The sequence below is a fragment of the Populus alba genome, chromosome 16 (assembly GCF_005239225.2).
Source record: "Populus alba chromosome 16, ASM523922v2, whole genome shotgun sequence".
NCBI lineage: Eukaryota > Viridiplantae > Streptophyta > Magnoliopsida > Malpighiales > Salicaceae > Populus > Populus alba.
Genome location: NC_133299.1, coordinates 13403992 through 13418688, shown reverse-complemented (window position 1 = coordinate 13418688; position 14697 = coordinate 13403992). Strand labels below are relative to the sequence as shown.

The 14697-nt window shown below is 29.7% G+C and overlaps 1 protein-coding gene across 1 annotated transcript; it reads left to right on the top strand.

Moving 5' to 3' along the window:
* Positions 1–420: 420 nt before the first annotated feature.
* LOC118037565 (uncharacterized) lies at positions 421–2309 on the top strand. The gene is made up of 2 exons (XM_035043566.2): positions 421–1652; positions 1758–2309. The coding sequence occupies exons 1-2, from the start codon at positions 710–712 to the stop codon at positions 2102–2104; spliced, it is 1290 nt and encodes a 429-aa protein (XP_034899457.1). The 5' UTR covers positions 421–709; the 3' UTR covers positions 2105–2309.
* Positions 2310–14697: the final 12388 nt, after the last annotated feature.

The following is a 14697-nucleotide window of genomic DNA, read 5'->3' as shown; positions in this document are numbered from 1 at the left end:
TTTTTTTTATAAATATTTTTAAAATACAAAAATAAAAAAGATATATCAACTTACTATAACGTAAAAAAGGCCCATCCCAATTACAGGCTTAAAGAGCCATAGTCTTTGACATTTCCACACAAAACTCACAAACAGGCCCATAATTAACCTAAGGTCATAGAGATTAGAGACATCACAGTCAGCAGCGTCGGTGGTTGAGAATTTTGAACACAAAGACCCTTGTGGTCCAACCTCCTCGGAACCATAGCAGACCATCTAGTCTCAGAAGTCAACAAATACAGCTATACCATGCTTGAACCCTGAAATTCTTCTGAAATTAAATAATATTTCAATATAGTTACTAGCTGGGCATATTATAATAATAGGCAGAGTCGGCAGATAGCATGTCAGAAAATGCAATTGACAGGTCGTTTTATCCTAATGTAATTTATAGTGTACTATCTATCTATCTATCACCCGACCTAGCAGCGCGTAGGTTAGCATCTTTCTTTGATTTTTCTTCTTTCTCAATGTGAATTCGACGACCGAACTTTTTATCTGCCGGCTTTTTCTTCACAACTGTCCAAAAAAGCTCCATTCAAAACCCAAAGCCCGCCTCTGCTCATCCCTCTTTTGTAGCATACTTCTCAATATATTACAAAAGCCTGTCTCTTCTCTGCATCTCGTGTACATCACTTGACTACACACTCAAAAGTAGCAAACCAAACTAATGAGTCACTCACATAACTCAGGTTCTGGGTGTTTTTCAGGCGTAGTACGTCTTCTTTTATGCAGAGGCAGTCACCAAACACACCCATCAGATCAGAGAGTAGAGCCCATCACTCCAGAGTTCTTCAATCATGTAAAGAAAGATCCGAAAACTGGTATTGATGCTAATGTTGAAGCTCCAGTCAGTACCACGCCGGGTGTGGTGGCTAGGTTAATGGGGTTAGATTCATTGCCAGATACCAACCGGGTTCCACGAGGAAGGAGTAGCCCAGAGACGGTCACAAGAAGTAGGTCAGTGAATTTTATGGATTACTTGCTCCAGTTGGATCTAGCACAAGCACAACATCGCCGAGTGAGAACATCAGTATCGTTTCGTGAAGTGCCAGCATTGATGAATCAAGAAAACCATGATGTCTACGTTCTTTACTTGGATGATCAAGACAAGAAACCTAAGAAAATGGGATCAAAACAGAGGAAATCTGAAGGGATCAGTTTTGGAGATCAGATGAAGCAGAAGAATTATGAAGAGCGAAGCAAGAGCAAGGAGAGCATAATTACAAGGGAAGGAGCAGTAAAGATGGAGAAGAATCGACATGACAACAACATGAAGGTTTCCACGTCAAAGAATGAGCCAAAGAGGGTGTCTAGTAGTCGACAATTTTCAAGTGTTGGTAATTGCGATGGTGTCCAATTTTCATCAGGCTTTGTCATGCCTCATAAAAAAGATGTTTGCAGAAAATCTCGAGAGAATCCAAGGGCAAGAAGTCCAGTGAAGAAGCCCGTAAATCAGAAGGAAGTATTGGTAGAATCAAAGTTCATGAAGAGGATAAAGAAACGGCAAGCATGTAAAGACTCGCAGTCTGATTGTAGCTCAGAAGATTCAAGCACAATTTCTGTTTTTGGTCTCAGTGAATTTTTGGTTCATGATGCAATACCTCCACCTGGTTAGTTTATTAAGCACTTACACTTCTTATTTGTGGATTTTCTCTACATTATCAACATCCAAATCAACTTAATGTTGTTGCTAATTCCTTTTCCCTTCTAAGCAGGTGACACATGGCCTGTGGACTTGAAGTTCTCAAAGAAGATATCTTCACCAAATCCTCCAGATTTAACTGATAATATGCTGATCAATGGTGAAGATGAGCCAGTGGGGATCAAGAAAAATGATTTTGAATCATGTAATAATCGCAATAATGAACATTACAGTGAAGTACTGAGAAAGCTCTGCAGGTTGACAGAGGAAGATGTGAAGGAGTCTAGATGGGTAATGAAGAGCACGTTTGATTCTGAATGTCTTGAAGAGATGTTTACGGAGTTTGGGCAGCAAATCCTTGATTTACTTCTATGCCAAGTAGTAGAAGAACTTGCTGAATCTCACATGGAAGAATTTTGATTCAAGAAAATCTTTCTGTGTGTACTTCTTGCTTGAAAATCTAATGTGAAAGGAGCTAGCCGACTTCAGGATAGGGAAGTTGTATATATAGTATGCACATGGGATGCAGAAGGGCAGAAGGTTCTTGGAATCATCTGGTGTATGGTGGTGCTAATTGGATTAAAATACATATTTTGGGGAAATGTAAACATGTTGATTGTGGAAATGGTTTCTGTTTATATTTCTTTCTTTGATAAGTTATGTGAAATGCCTGGAAATGAGCGCCATGGCCACATAAACAAGACCATCGGATTCTGCTGCCCTCAACCTTTCAAATCCGTTGTTACTTCAAGCTTTTGTATGGCAGTGTACCAGCCAGACGCCAGGGGTATATCTTTAATGGCAGAAACCATTTGAAAGAGCGAAAAACATAGAGAAATGACTCTTTATTTTGATTAAAAAAAAAAAAAACATTATAGCATCCCGTATAGCTATCCCTTAAAGATTCAAAATCAATAAATAAAGAGCTATTTTGATAGTTATTTCACGTGACTCTCTATATAGCTATTCTGTTGAAGATACCCTAAGAGTTCTCTTTCGGCCACTTTCCCAAACACTACATCTACAATTAGGGTCACTTAATGACGAAAGTCTATGCATTGCTACACGAGAACGACAAGTTTTTCTAAGCAAAAAAATATTTTAAAACGCAATCTTCATCACATTCTTGTACAGCCTCTGAGTTAAGCCCCAGGACAGGCTACATTTTATATCCAACCTGAAAGCTTCCAAGCACCTACGCACCTGAGATCTTCATAAATACGCCTGATATCATCTGGGAGTGTGCATTTAGGACGCTAGGGACAGTTCCCATTGATCACTGGTATAACATTGAACAACTTGTATAGATATATATAAACTACAGATTACCTTCAGCAGAATTTAGCGCTGCCTGTAAACAGTGAATAGATGATCTCTGATCTAGAAGGTGATCTATCATTGATGCTTTGGCAAAGTCGTAAGAAAAGTCCTCGTTAAGCAGAAAAAGGAAAAGGCGTTGGGGTTTTGCTGTCCTCTCCTGGAATCACTCTTTCTATAGATCTAGAAACTTGTTACCCTTAAGAACCAAATCGCTGTCAGTTTGCTATCTTTTGCCGTTTTCTTCCGCCTAATGTTCCTATCATCAGATCATTCACATTGAAACAATTTTTTTTAAAAAAACTTTCAATTTCCTATGTTTTCGTTACTTCTTATATTAACATTATTTTTTTAAAAAATGAATTCATTATTTATCTCCTTACAAAGCAATATTAAATGAAACAGTATTATATATATATATATATATATATATATATATATGTAGTTTAAGCCAAGTTGATGCCATAGGTTTTTTTTTTTCAATTTTATTATTTAATATTGTGTTGATTGAGAACCGAGTTTGATAATTTATTTTAATTTATTTTTCATGAGATTATCATGGTCTCATGATGCAGGTCACGAGTTTGGTTGATGTTAGTTGACTCGAGTTGTTTTTTTTATCTTTTTTAATTAAATATTTTTCAATTTCACCATTCAACATTAAATTGATTAGGAATTGAATTTTATAATTTGTTTTGATTTATTTTTTATAACGTTATCATAGTCTCATGACTTGAATTGCAAATTTAGAGAATAATCTGGGTTAACCTGAGTCGATCCAATATGTTATCATCTTAATATTTTTTTAAAAATACCATCATAATGTTTTTTTTTTGAAAAATACCATCTCATGATATTTAGGGTTAAGGCTTTGTTGAAAAATATTTTACAACATAGATACTTTAACATGGTAATACATATCTAAAATCATATGTGGATAAATAAAAAATTAATTTTAAAGAACTCTCTATTGACAAATGTGCATATACAAAAAATATTGGAACCCACTTTGAAAGATTACAAATATTTTAAGTGGTCTATATTAGGAGAGAGTAAAAAAAATAAAAAATCAATTAAATCAAGAAAATAAAAAAAATAACGGAAAAAACCGAATTGTAAAAAAAAACCGATTAGAATTTAAAAAAAAAACAGGTTTGATTTTTATAAGCCTAAAACCAAAAAAAACAAAAAAAACCGAGTCAAACTAAGCCAAAACCAGAAAAAATCGAGTTAACCTGGAAAAAACTAAGATAAACCGATTTGAACCAGTTTTTTTTCCAAAATAACTAAATCAAAACGAAATCAATTTCGGCTCGTTTTTGATTTTTTTTTTAAAAAATGGTTTGTTTATTATTATTATTTTTTTAATAAAAACTAAATCAAATTGAAATAATTTCCTTAATTTTATATGATAGTTTGAAGTTAAAACCAGCCCACGTGGCACTAAGCATTTAGAGGGGAGAGACCAAAGTTATGTGGGCTTTGCACCTAAACCACATGCGTATTTGCTTGCTTGGATCGGAAACCTTCCTTTACACGAACAAGTTATTATTGAGAGGAAAAATAAAAAATGTATGGTTTTAAGGTTAAATCGTTAGGTTTTGTTTTTTATTTATAGTCGGTAATCAGGGGTTAAAAAACAACAAAAAAAAAAAAAATTTGCATCAATTTTGATTCAAAATCTCAGTATAAATAGGAATTAAAGGGGATTGTTCTGTATATAAGCAATCATCACTTCCTTTTTTTTTTTTTTTTTATAGAGTTTTAAGTTCTTGTATTTCATTGAGAGATTTTCAGTTATATTTTTATAATTTCATAAACCTTAATCAATAATACAATATTCAAGGTGATGTTATTAAAATATTTAATTGTTGCTTATATCAAGATTATTGTAGCAATGATAGGTAATTTAACTTTGATAAAGGGTTAAATCCTTACAATAATTTAATCTGTTGGTTTTTTTGTTCGGATATAATTCTTTAAGGCGTTAATATAATTCTTCAAGTTTTATAATTACTAATATGATAGTCACTAGAAATTTATATGATCGTTAATTTTAAAGCATGTAGATATAGTTGAGATATGTATAAGCTGATCCGGATACCGATATTAATAATAATAATAAAAAAAAATTTTAATTCCAATCAATTTTTTTTTCTACCTATTAATAAAAATATGGTATCTATGTGGGCCTAGATGGTATGAATGTCTTAGCTTAATCCATTTGAGGTATTGTTTGTTTGATGATATGATTTTATGGTTTGTCTTGTAATTGTGATACATGGTTTCCGAAGGTGAATATGGACTGGACGATTTATCTTACTTTTCATTAAAATTTAATTTTTTTAGTTATTTTAATTTACTAATACCAAAATAATTTTTAAATTATATAATAATATTATTTTAATATATTTCACAACAAAAACATATTTCAATAATCAATAACTTTCTAACATCTCTTTAATTTTCAAAGCCATCATTGACGGAGCTGGACTATCCGCACTTTCCGCCTCTGGCATGGGACCGGATAGAATGTCCTGTTGTACGATTTGTTTTGGAAATTAGGTGTTAGTGCACGTGAACTAACGACTAAGAGAATTTTACTTGGAAAATTAACTAAGCTCGAACATGGCGTTCATCTACCAATCAAAACTTCTTGCGACAATGAGGATCACATTTTTCTTCTGGTTTTGTGGCTGCACTTGACTCAGTACTCCTTGCGTCAGAAGGCAAGGCTTCGCTTCGGAGTGGACGGTGGAGTTGTTAGAAATTTGTTTAATTAATATTATTTAAATAAATTATTGATTAATATTAAATAATTCTTTGTTTTTCTATTTAAAAAATCTTTGATTTTTCTGATTTGATTCTGGGTGACTAATCAAATATTAATAATGATAAAAATTAATTTTTTAACCTTTTAACTTTTAAAATTCATTATAAAAAAAAAATGAAAGAAGACTTTCTAATTTGAATTATACAGATTTTTACATTCTATTCCTCACCTTATATTTTAGTATTTTACTCAAATCAAGAGTTTGAGTTCATCTTATTGAGAGATATTTAAGTTGTATATCCTTTGATTTTAATAACTTGTTTAGAAATGCATCTAAGCTAAAATGATAATATTGTTTGAATTCTGAGAAACATATTGCAAACATTCTAGTTACATATGCAACTAGAATGCTTGTAATATGTTTCTCAGAATTTAACATAATTTTAAGGTCTTTAAGAAGTGTAATGTGATAGCAAAGGGCTTGAAATCTGAATAGCAAGTCTCGAGTTCGAGTCAGGACGTGCACCTCTTGTAAGAGCCTGGGACAGCCGGGGTTTTACTCGCTCATCTGGGCCCGCAAAGTGCGCTTTCCAGGGAGGTAAAGTTTCCTTGAATCTAAAAAAAAAAAAAAAAATTAAGAACAAATGATTCATTCCTAACAACAATAAAAATTTCATCACTTTAAAATCGTTTAACAAGCACGTACCCAATTTTATTTTAATTTAAATATAGATATGTTTTACTGGTAGTATATATACTATACCTTTTAATTAATATCAATCACAAATTTGATTATATGTTTAATATATATACTATAAATTCTTTTATTATATTTATATTAAAAGCATATTTATCATGAGTTATGCTTTTAAATCCTTTCAAAACTACAAGACCTCATCCTCAGATCATGTAAAAGGTGGGTTTCATTTAATTCAAACCTTCGCCAATTAGTTGAACTTGACATTCCTTACCAATCAATCTACTGTTCCATCCCTTCATAAATAGGGAGCTTGAGAAATGTAGAGAATTTAAACTTAAGTTACAGTGGACCTAGTGGTCCAATCTCTGAAACATTCTGCAATTTATCAAGGTCTTTAAGCCTTCATGTCAATAGAATCGGTGGATCCATCCTCGAAAAATAGGAAATTCCACGAAGCTTGAGAATCTAGCTCTTAGTCATAACATACTTGTTGGTTCAATTTCTTCTGCATTTGCTTGTTAATCCCTTCTGTGTTTTCTAATTTGGTTCAATTTCTAATTTGTGATATGTTATTTTTTTTAATTTAATTTTTATTTTTATTATTGTTTTATTTTTTTAAAAGTATTTTTGTTAAATTGATTTTTTAAAAAATTTCACCACTTAATAAAAAATAAAATTTATTTTTATTTAAATTTTAATCCTTATTCTTTTTAATTACCATTTCTTGTTATGGATTCTTTTTGTATAATTAAAATTTTTTTTTTAATTAAGCTTTTAACATATGGTTTGTTGGGATTGAGCTTTGTAATTTTTCTAGATAGGGTGCTTCTGATATAATAACCTGAATTATGGGTTTGAAAAGTTAACGCGGGTTGATATCAAATTTTTTTATGTATTTTATTTTCATCTTTCATCATTGTACATTGATTATATATATATATATATATATATATATATATATATATATATATAGCTTTGTGATTTTTTTGGTTATTTTTTTTTTATGAAATTATTTTGATCTCATAACTTGAGTTTGACAGGTTAATCCATAATAAATCGACCTTTATTACCCGGATTACAAGTTTATTATTATAACCTAGTTGAATTAAGTTATTTATTTATTTATTTTTATCCAATTTCATCTTTCATCAATATTTTTTTCTAAGTTATTGTTGTTATTTTTTTTTATTCTATTTATTATCGTTGTTTATTTTTTAATCATACAAGTAAAATAAAACCAATTTATTAATAGGTTTTTTTATGCATTAAAATATATTTATAACACCTTAATATTATTTTTTAGGCCAAAAAAATAAAATTCTAACCCAGTTGTAGATCGCGGTTTCACAGCTAGTATTCTAATAATCTAACCAGAGGTCAATTCCTTCTACATTGGGCTATTTAAGCAATTCAACATTTTTGGGCCTTGATGGTAACAAAATCAATGGATCCATCCCTTTGGAATTAGAGAATTTGTGAGGACTCTATCTCTGTTCTAATTTCTACATTGCTTAATATAAGCAATTTGTGGTTTTGTCAATTCTTCCACATTTGATGGCAACAGAATTCTACACCTTAATTTCTCAAGCTGTTCAGCACAAAAAATTTCTACACTCCCATAACGACATCGTTGAAGAACGGAAACTTGGTGTCCGTATTGAATTTTGATGGGAGGCTGCTTAGGAGGACATCATCGCAGCGACTGAGGATTTTAATAACTAAACAAAATTCATTATTCAGTTAATAAGAATATAATAACCCAATATATGATAAATTAATTCAATATTAAAGAATAAAATAAAATATATTTTTTAAAAATAAAAAAAAATAATAATTTAAGTTAACTTGTCAGGCTCATGACTTGAGTCATGAGACAAGGATAATCTTATAGAAAGTAAATTCAAAATAAATTATGAAGCATAATTCCTAACCAATTCAATGTTGAATGATGAAATTAAAAAAAAAATCAATTAAAAAAAATGACTCTAGTTAAGCTAAGTTAACTTGCCAAACTCATGACTCAGGTTATGAAATTGGAATAACTTTATAGAAAATAAACTAAAAAAATGATCCAAGTCAACTTGGTGAACCGGCTAAACTCGTGACCTAGGTTTATAAGACTGAGATAACCTCATAAAAAATAAATTGAAACAAATTATGAAGCTCTATTTTCAATTAACCCATTGTTGAAGTATAAAATTAAAAAAAATCAATTTAAAAAAAGAATACAATAAAACAATCCGAGTCTACCTGAATTATCCCATAAAACTCGTGTTATGAGACCGAGATAACATCATAAAAAACAAATTAAAACAAATCATGAATTATAATTTCTTATTAATCCAATATTAAAGGATATATATATTTTTTTAAATGCCAATTTAAAAAACATAAGTTGAGTCAATTGTGTTAATTCACTAAATTCATGATATGGATCATGAGAATGTGATGAGTCATAGATAGCCATAACAAATTACATAACTAAATTCCTAATAAATTAAATGTTGAAAGATAAAATTAAAAAATATAAAAACATTTAAATAAAGCAAAGGCAAAATAAATATTACTATAATAAACAATATTTTGTGATGTGATATATAATAAAATATCATTTCTTTTTTGTTTTGGTTAATAATATATCATTGTAATATCTCAGCGTGACATTGAAAACTCTATATATGTAATTTTGAGGCGACAAACTTTTTCCTTTTAAGAATTCACACTTTGAGGATTTTAGGCTTCTTCTCAATGTGTTTGTTTGTTATGGATCTTTCTTTATATATTTTAAGGTGAAAATCATAAAATTTCAAAATCATGTGAACTATATTTTATATTTGATTGTTCATGTTTATAATTCGAGAATTGTTTATATGATAGTTGGTTTAGAAACTCATGAATTTTCATTTAAAAATTATTGTTTCTTCTAAATTTTTCATGAACTCAAGATTTTAATGGAGGATTTTATTTTATTTCTGTTTTTTATAATATTTTTTTTATATGAATGGATGTAAAGATTATTATTGTTTAAATTCTCATGGTATGATTGATGATGGATTAAAAAAAAAAAATCGGAAAGGAAGAGTTTTTCGATTTAAAAGAATTGGAGAAAGATACAGTATATGCGAGTACTAATATAAAGAATTGGCTGCTACGTATGTGGCTAGAAAGCGTTTGGGACGTTCCACCAAAATTAAAAAAAGTTTTATTTGTTAAAAATTATTTTTATATATATTTTATATTATTTTGATAAGTTGATATTAAAAATAATTTTTTTAAAATAAAAATAATATTATTTTAAAGTAATTTAATATAAAAAATATTTTAAAAATAACCACAACAACACTTTTAAAAATATATATACTGTAGCTGGCAAGTAATTGTCAACAGAACTTTAAATTTTCCAGACTAAGATTATACAAGAATTCCTATACCCAAGCCCGGAATTGTTGATAGGATTTTAATTTTCTGGACTAGTAAAGTGGCCTTCTTACCAAGCTCGTAACATGAACCAAGTCGAAATGGGCCTACTATAATTCATGAAAGACTAAAGATTTAGACGAAATGGGCCTAAATTTTTTATATCAAGTTTCCATTTTTTTTTATGTGGATCCAAACTAAACCATTGATCCAAAACTTGTCTTGATTCCACTCATAATAGTAGGGAGCATTTATATAAGGATAGAGTTTTTAAAGTAATTAGCATTAGTCTATCTGTAACATGAAAATAATTTTTGTTTATGTATTCTTAAGTAAAATAAAATTAGAGTCAAGGACATGAAAAATTATGGCTACATGTTAGAATATTATATTTATGATTAGAATTTATATCACGAATGGTTTGTTAACCATCAAAGTGATCAAACTCTTAAGAGAAATAAGTTTTAAATTCTATGATGTTTTTCTTTTCAATTATGACTTGAGATCAATTAGGATTTCTAGTAACCAAAATACTATATGGCAATCTTCATTCCATCTTTTCATTGATAAAAAACAAGAACTCTTTGTCTCTCACATTGTATTGATTACTCAAATCAAGAGAGTGTCCACATTCCCTGTGAGGCGCACTCACATGCGACATATATGATGTATATGTAATATAAGGATTCTATTTAAAAAACTAATCATCTCTCAACCCTATAATTGTATGTTTTATTTCATCAAAAACTTATGTAAGAGAATAGAGGGAAATAAAAGAAAAATAGTGATACATATGGAAGTTAAAGGCAATAACAAACACATAACAATATTTGATAAGCAAAGGGGATTGTAGATGTGAACCTCAAAATTCACAAGTTTATTCTCTCAAAAAGTAAAACTGATGATGTATGTTTCATTAGAAGGTTTACAAAACCTTAAATATGTCATAAACCCTATCATAACTAGGAAACAAAAATAAGAATCCATAAAATATAAAGGAAATAACCATAAAATCCAAAAAAAAAAAAATACATGAAATCCAAAAAATAATAAAATTGCCAATTTAGGGTTATAGACGAGATTGTTTATATCTAAAGATTCGATGGTCTGTGTAGCAATGTAGTGGCTACTAAAAGGGAAACATCTAGTCCGATGATTGGATCAAAAGTTATAATCTTTTTTAGCTATCATTATGATAAGGTGCGACCAAGCCTTGTTTTAGGTCTAAATCTATCCCATTGATCCATAAATGCATTTGCTAGACCATTCATATAATTTGTCTGAGGCAAATCATCATCTAGTCATGGTAAATCTAATCCTAACTGCTCAACATCACCTGTTATCTCAAGCCCGACTACATCACATAGTTTTTATCATCAAATTATTTTCAAGATTCCTATATCTTAAAATGTTTGCTATGGATTAAAATATATTTTATTTAATAATTATTTAAATATAAAAATCATAAATTTATAAGATTATGGACATTATATTTTATATTTGATTATTCATATTGATAATTAGAGAATTGCATACACACCTTATCTATTTGTGATCATTGTGATAAAGATTTTGTCTTGCCTATTGAATAATGCAGTTTTTCATTTCATTTTGCATGCTAATTGCCAATTGCTCAATTTATCCGAATTTTTCTATGTTGATGTTTGCATTGAGATTGTTGCTCAACTATTGTTGCTCAACTTCAAGAGGTGTTGGGCTTCAAATTGAGGAATTTGCCAACAAAATACTTTGGAGTCCAAATATTTCTCTTTTGTGTTTCTCCTTTTTCCATATTTTTTTAATTATATTCAAAAAATGGTTTAGCAAGTACATCTATAGGTGGAATGAAAAACTAGCTATTGAAAACAAATCAATATAAACAAGTATTATTCATTAAAAAGACTCTTTATTCAATAAACAAGTAAAGGTTATAAAGAGCAAGTCCTTAAAATAGAGGCAAAGAGCTAGGACATTTCTCTTACTTGGAATTAGGAGTTAGATCTTGGAAAAACCAACCGGCAGTTCAAAAATATTAGTTTGAAATAATTACAATTATAATTTCACATTAAAATTAAAAAAACTAAATGTCATGGTGATTTCACTCTGTACTCCCTTATATTGCATTGTTTAGTGGGATAGTGCAATGTAAAAACATTTCTGCATTAAATTAATGAATGATTTGGGAAGATAAAAGTCAATTTTGTTTATTAAAAATTAAAATTATAAAGGATAAAATTTCACAATAAAACAAACTCGCAACGTTTTTCCTTAATTACTATGCAAACAGTGTCTTTTATATAAAAAACTGCTGTAAGATTTTTTATAATTTGTTATGTCCTTATAGTTTGATAATTATACAATGTAGTATAAGTTTTATTTTCTTTAGATATCATTCGCTAAATTTGATAGAAGAGAGAATAGAATAGAAAAGAAAATATTCTGTTGACAATATTTTTGTTAACAAAAAAAATAAAAAAAACCCCAAGTTTGATGTGAAAGTATTTCTAGAAATGCTATTGAAGTATATTTAAGCTTCCAAGTTGTGGAAAAAAATAAATTAATTTGTCATTTAATGGGCTTGTAAGTCAATGACTTGTCCTATTTGTCACGTCGAAAATAGTAGCCACAAAACAAAGACCGAGCAAATTATAATTTATATCTAGGAATAGAAATGCCACCAGGAAAAAAAAAATTAAAAAATACATTAAGATACTCTTATCATTTTTGTATTTTAAAAATATTTTAAAAAAATTTATTTTTTATTTTTTTTACTTTAAATTAATAATTTTTTAATATTTTTCATCTACTAATTTCAAAAATAATTTTTAAAAAATAAAAAAATATTATTTTAATATATTTTTTAATAAAAAATATTTTAAAAAACAACTATAATTCTAAAAAATTTTAAATGATTTCAATATTTGACAAATTGAGCAGGTACAACGAAAATATTCTGAGATTAATCGACCGTACCTTGAGAGAGAATTACGAAGAAAAAGAGGCAATTCCTATAACCTTTTTGATATTAAATGGGGGATGAAGGGTACGGAGTTGGTGAGGCGAGGAAGAAGAAAGAAAGAAAAAATCAATGGAGAAGTCTATGACTCTTTGACTTTTCTCTCTTTCGAATTCAAAATAAAATCCGTCGGTTCTTGAGTTTGTAGCTATTTTACAAGTGAATTCCGGCAAAATTAATCAGCTAAATATGAGAAGGAAAATCATGCAATGTAAGAATCTTAAATCCCGATATGGGTCCATTCTTAATAGTTTTACGATGATGTGTTATGAATTGTGGTTATTTTAATAAATAAATTATGAACTGAGTTATAAAATATTAATTAATTTATTGATAATTTTATCTTTATATTATATCATATTTTCAATTTAGATTAAAATCAAAGGTGGAACTAAAATAACAATATTTTAATTGATGTATACTAATCAAAGCATATCAACAACAACAATGTGATATTTTACCTTTCTAAGCATATTAACTCCTCAATCCTTCTTTGTTCTCTTAAAAAAAAAAATAGATAATAATAATAATTATATTGTTTTTATGCTCTGTTTGTTTCAAGGAAAACAAATTCCTGGAATTCGTTTTCCTTACTTTCCCATGTTTGGTAACAATATGGAACAGTAAGTCAACGGAAACTTAATTCCGGTCAACATAAAACAGCTGCTTTGAGAAAGGAAAGTGTTTTCCTTATAATAAAGAAAGGAAAACACTTTCCTTCTTCTCTAACACACGACCACTCCCCTTCTCCAAGACAACAACTCAATTTGTCTTTTCAACAATACACAAACACAGCCGCACCTCCCTCCACACCAGAGCCCCATCTTCTTCTTCCATTTCCCTCAGTCGGTTCTCTTTCAATGGTGTCACCGTCCCTCTTCCTTTGCTTTTCTCCCCTGAGGCCGGCCATTTCAGAGCCACTCTCCGTCATCCCTCTCTTGGCCATTTCCACCCCCATCAAATAGACTCAGCCAGAGAACCCCCTGGCCATCGGCCATTTTCCTCTCTCTCAGTCACTCCTTTTCCTCAGCCGCAGCGACGCCAGCCCTCACTCCAGTTGCCCACCATTTGGGCAAACTAGTGGTGTCTCTACATCAGCGCCACCTGAAGAAACAGCTCCACCGTGGCTTCAACAGACCCAGCAACCGACCGGACAGAGACCAGCGCCGTCCCCCTTCAATCTCTTCCACAACAACCGGCCGGCAGCAGATCCAGCTCATCGCCTCCCGCAGCGGCCCAGACATCAACCGGGGAGGGAGGAAGGAGCAACGAGTAGAAGAAAAAATAAAATAAAAACAGATATAAAACAAACTAAAATAAAAAATCAACTTCTTGTTAATGTGTTGTATGCGGAAGTGATGAAATGCGTTGTATGCGGAAGTGATAATTACTTTTACCCATAAAAAAAAAGGGATAATTGCCTTTACCCATAAAAAAAATATTTATCCAAAAAACCTATCAAAATATTTTTGTATGTATTTATCTTTTAAAAATTCTTCATACAAAAAAAAAAAAAAACTCAAATATATAACTCTTACCATAAACTAATTTGGCTTTCTTCATATGAATAAAAAACTTATTTTAAGCTTTTAAAATTAAAAAATATATATTAATAGGTTTTACTTAAAAAATATTTCACAGGTTTATTTCTAAATAATATGATGTGACATATATAGTTATATTTTATAAAATAAGCTATATATGAATATAGGATATAATAAAAAAAATTAATCATTATACTTTTTAGATTTCATTTTTTTATTGTAAGTGATTAAATATTTATATTAAAT

What these genes read in the sequence shown, in the direction of transcription:
- LOC118037565 (XM_035043566.2), top strand. Translation starts at nt 710, where the DNA reads ATGAGTCACTCACATAACTCAGGTTCTGGGTGTTTTTCAGGCGTAGTA. An exon ending in TGATGCAATACCTCCACCTG is followed by an intron (nt 1,653 to 1,757) that starts GTTAGTTTATTA and finishes CCTTCTAAGCAG; the next exon opens with GTGACACATGGCCTGTGGAC.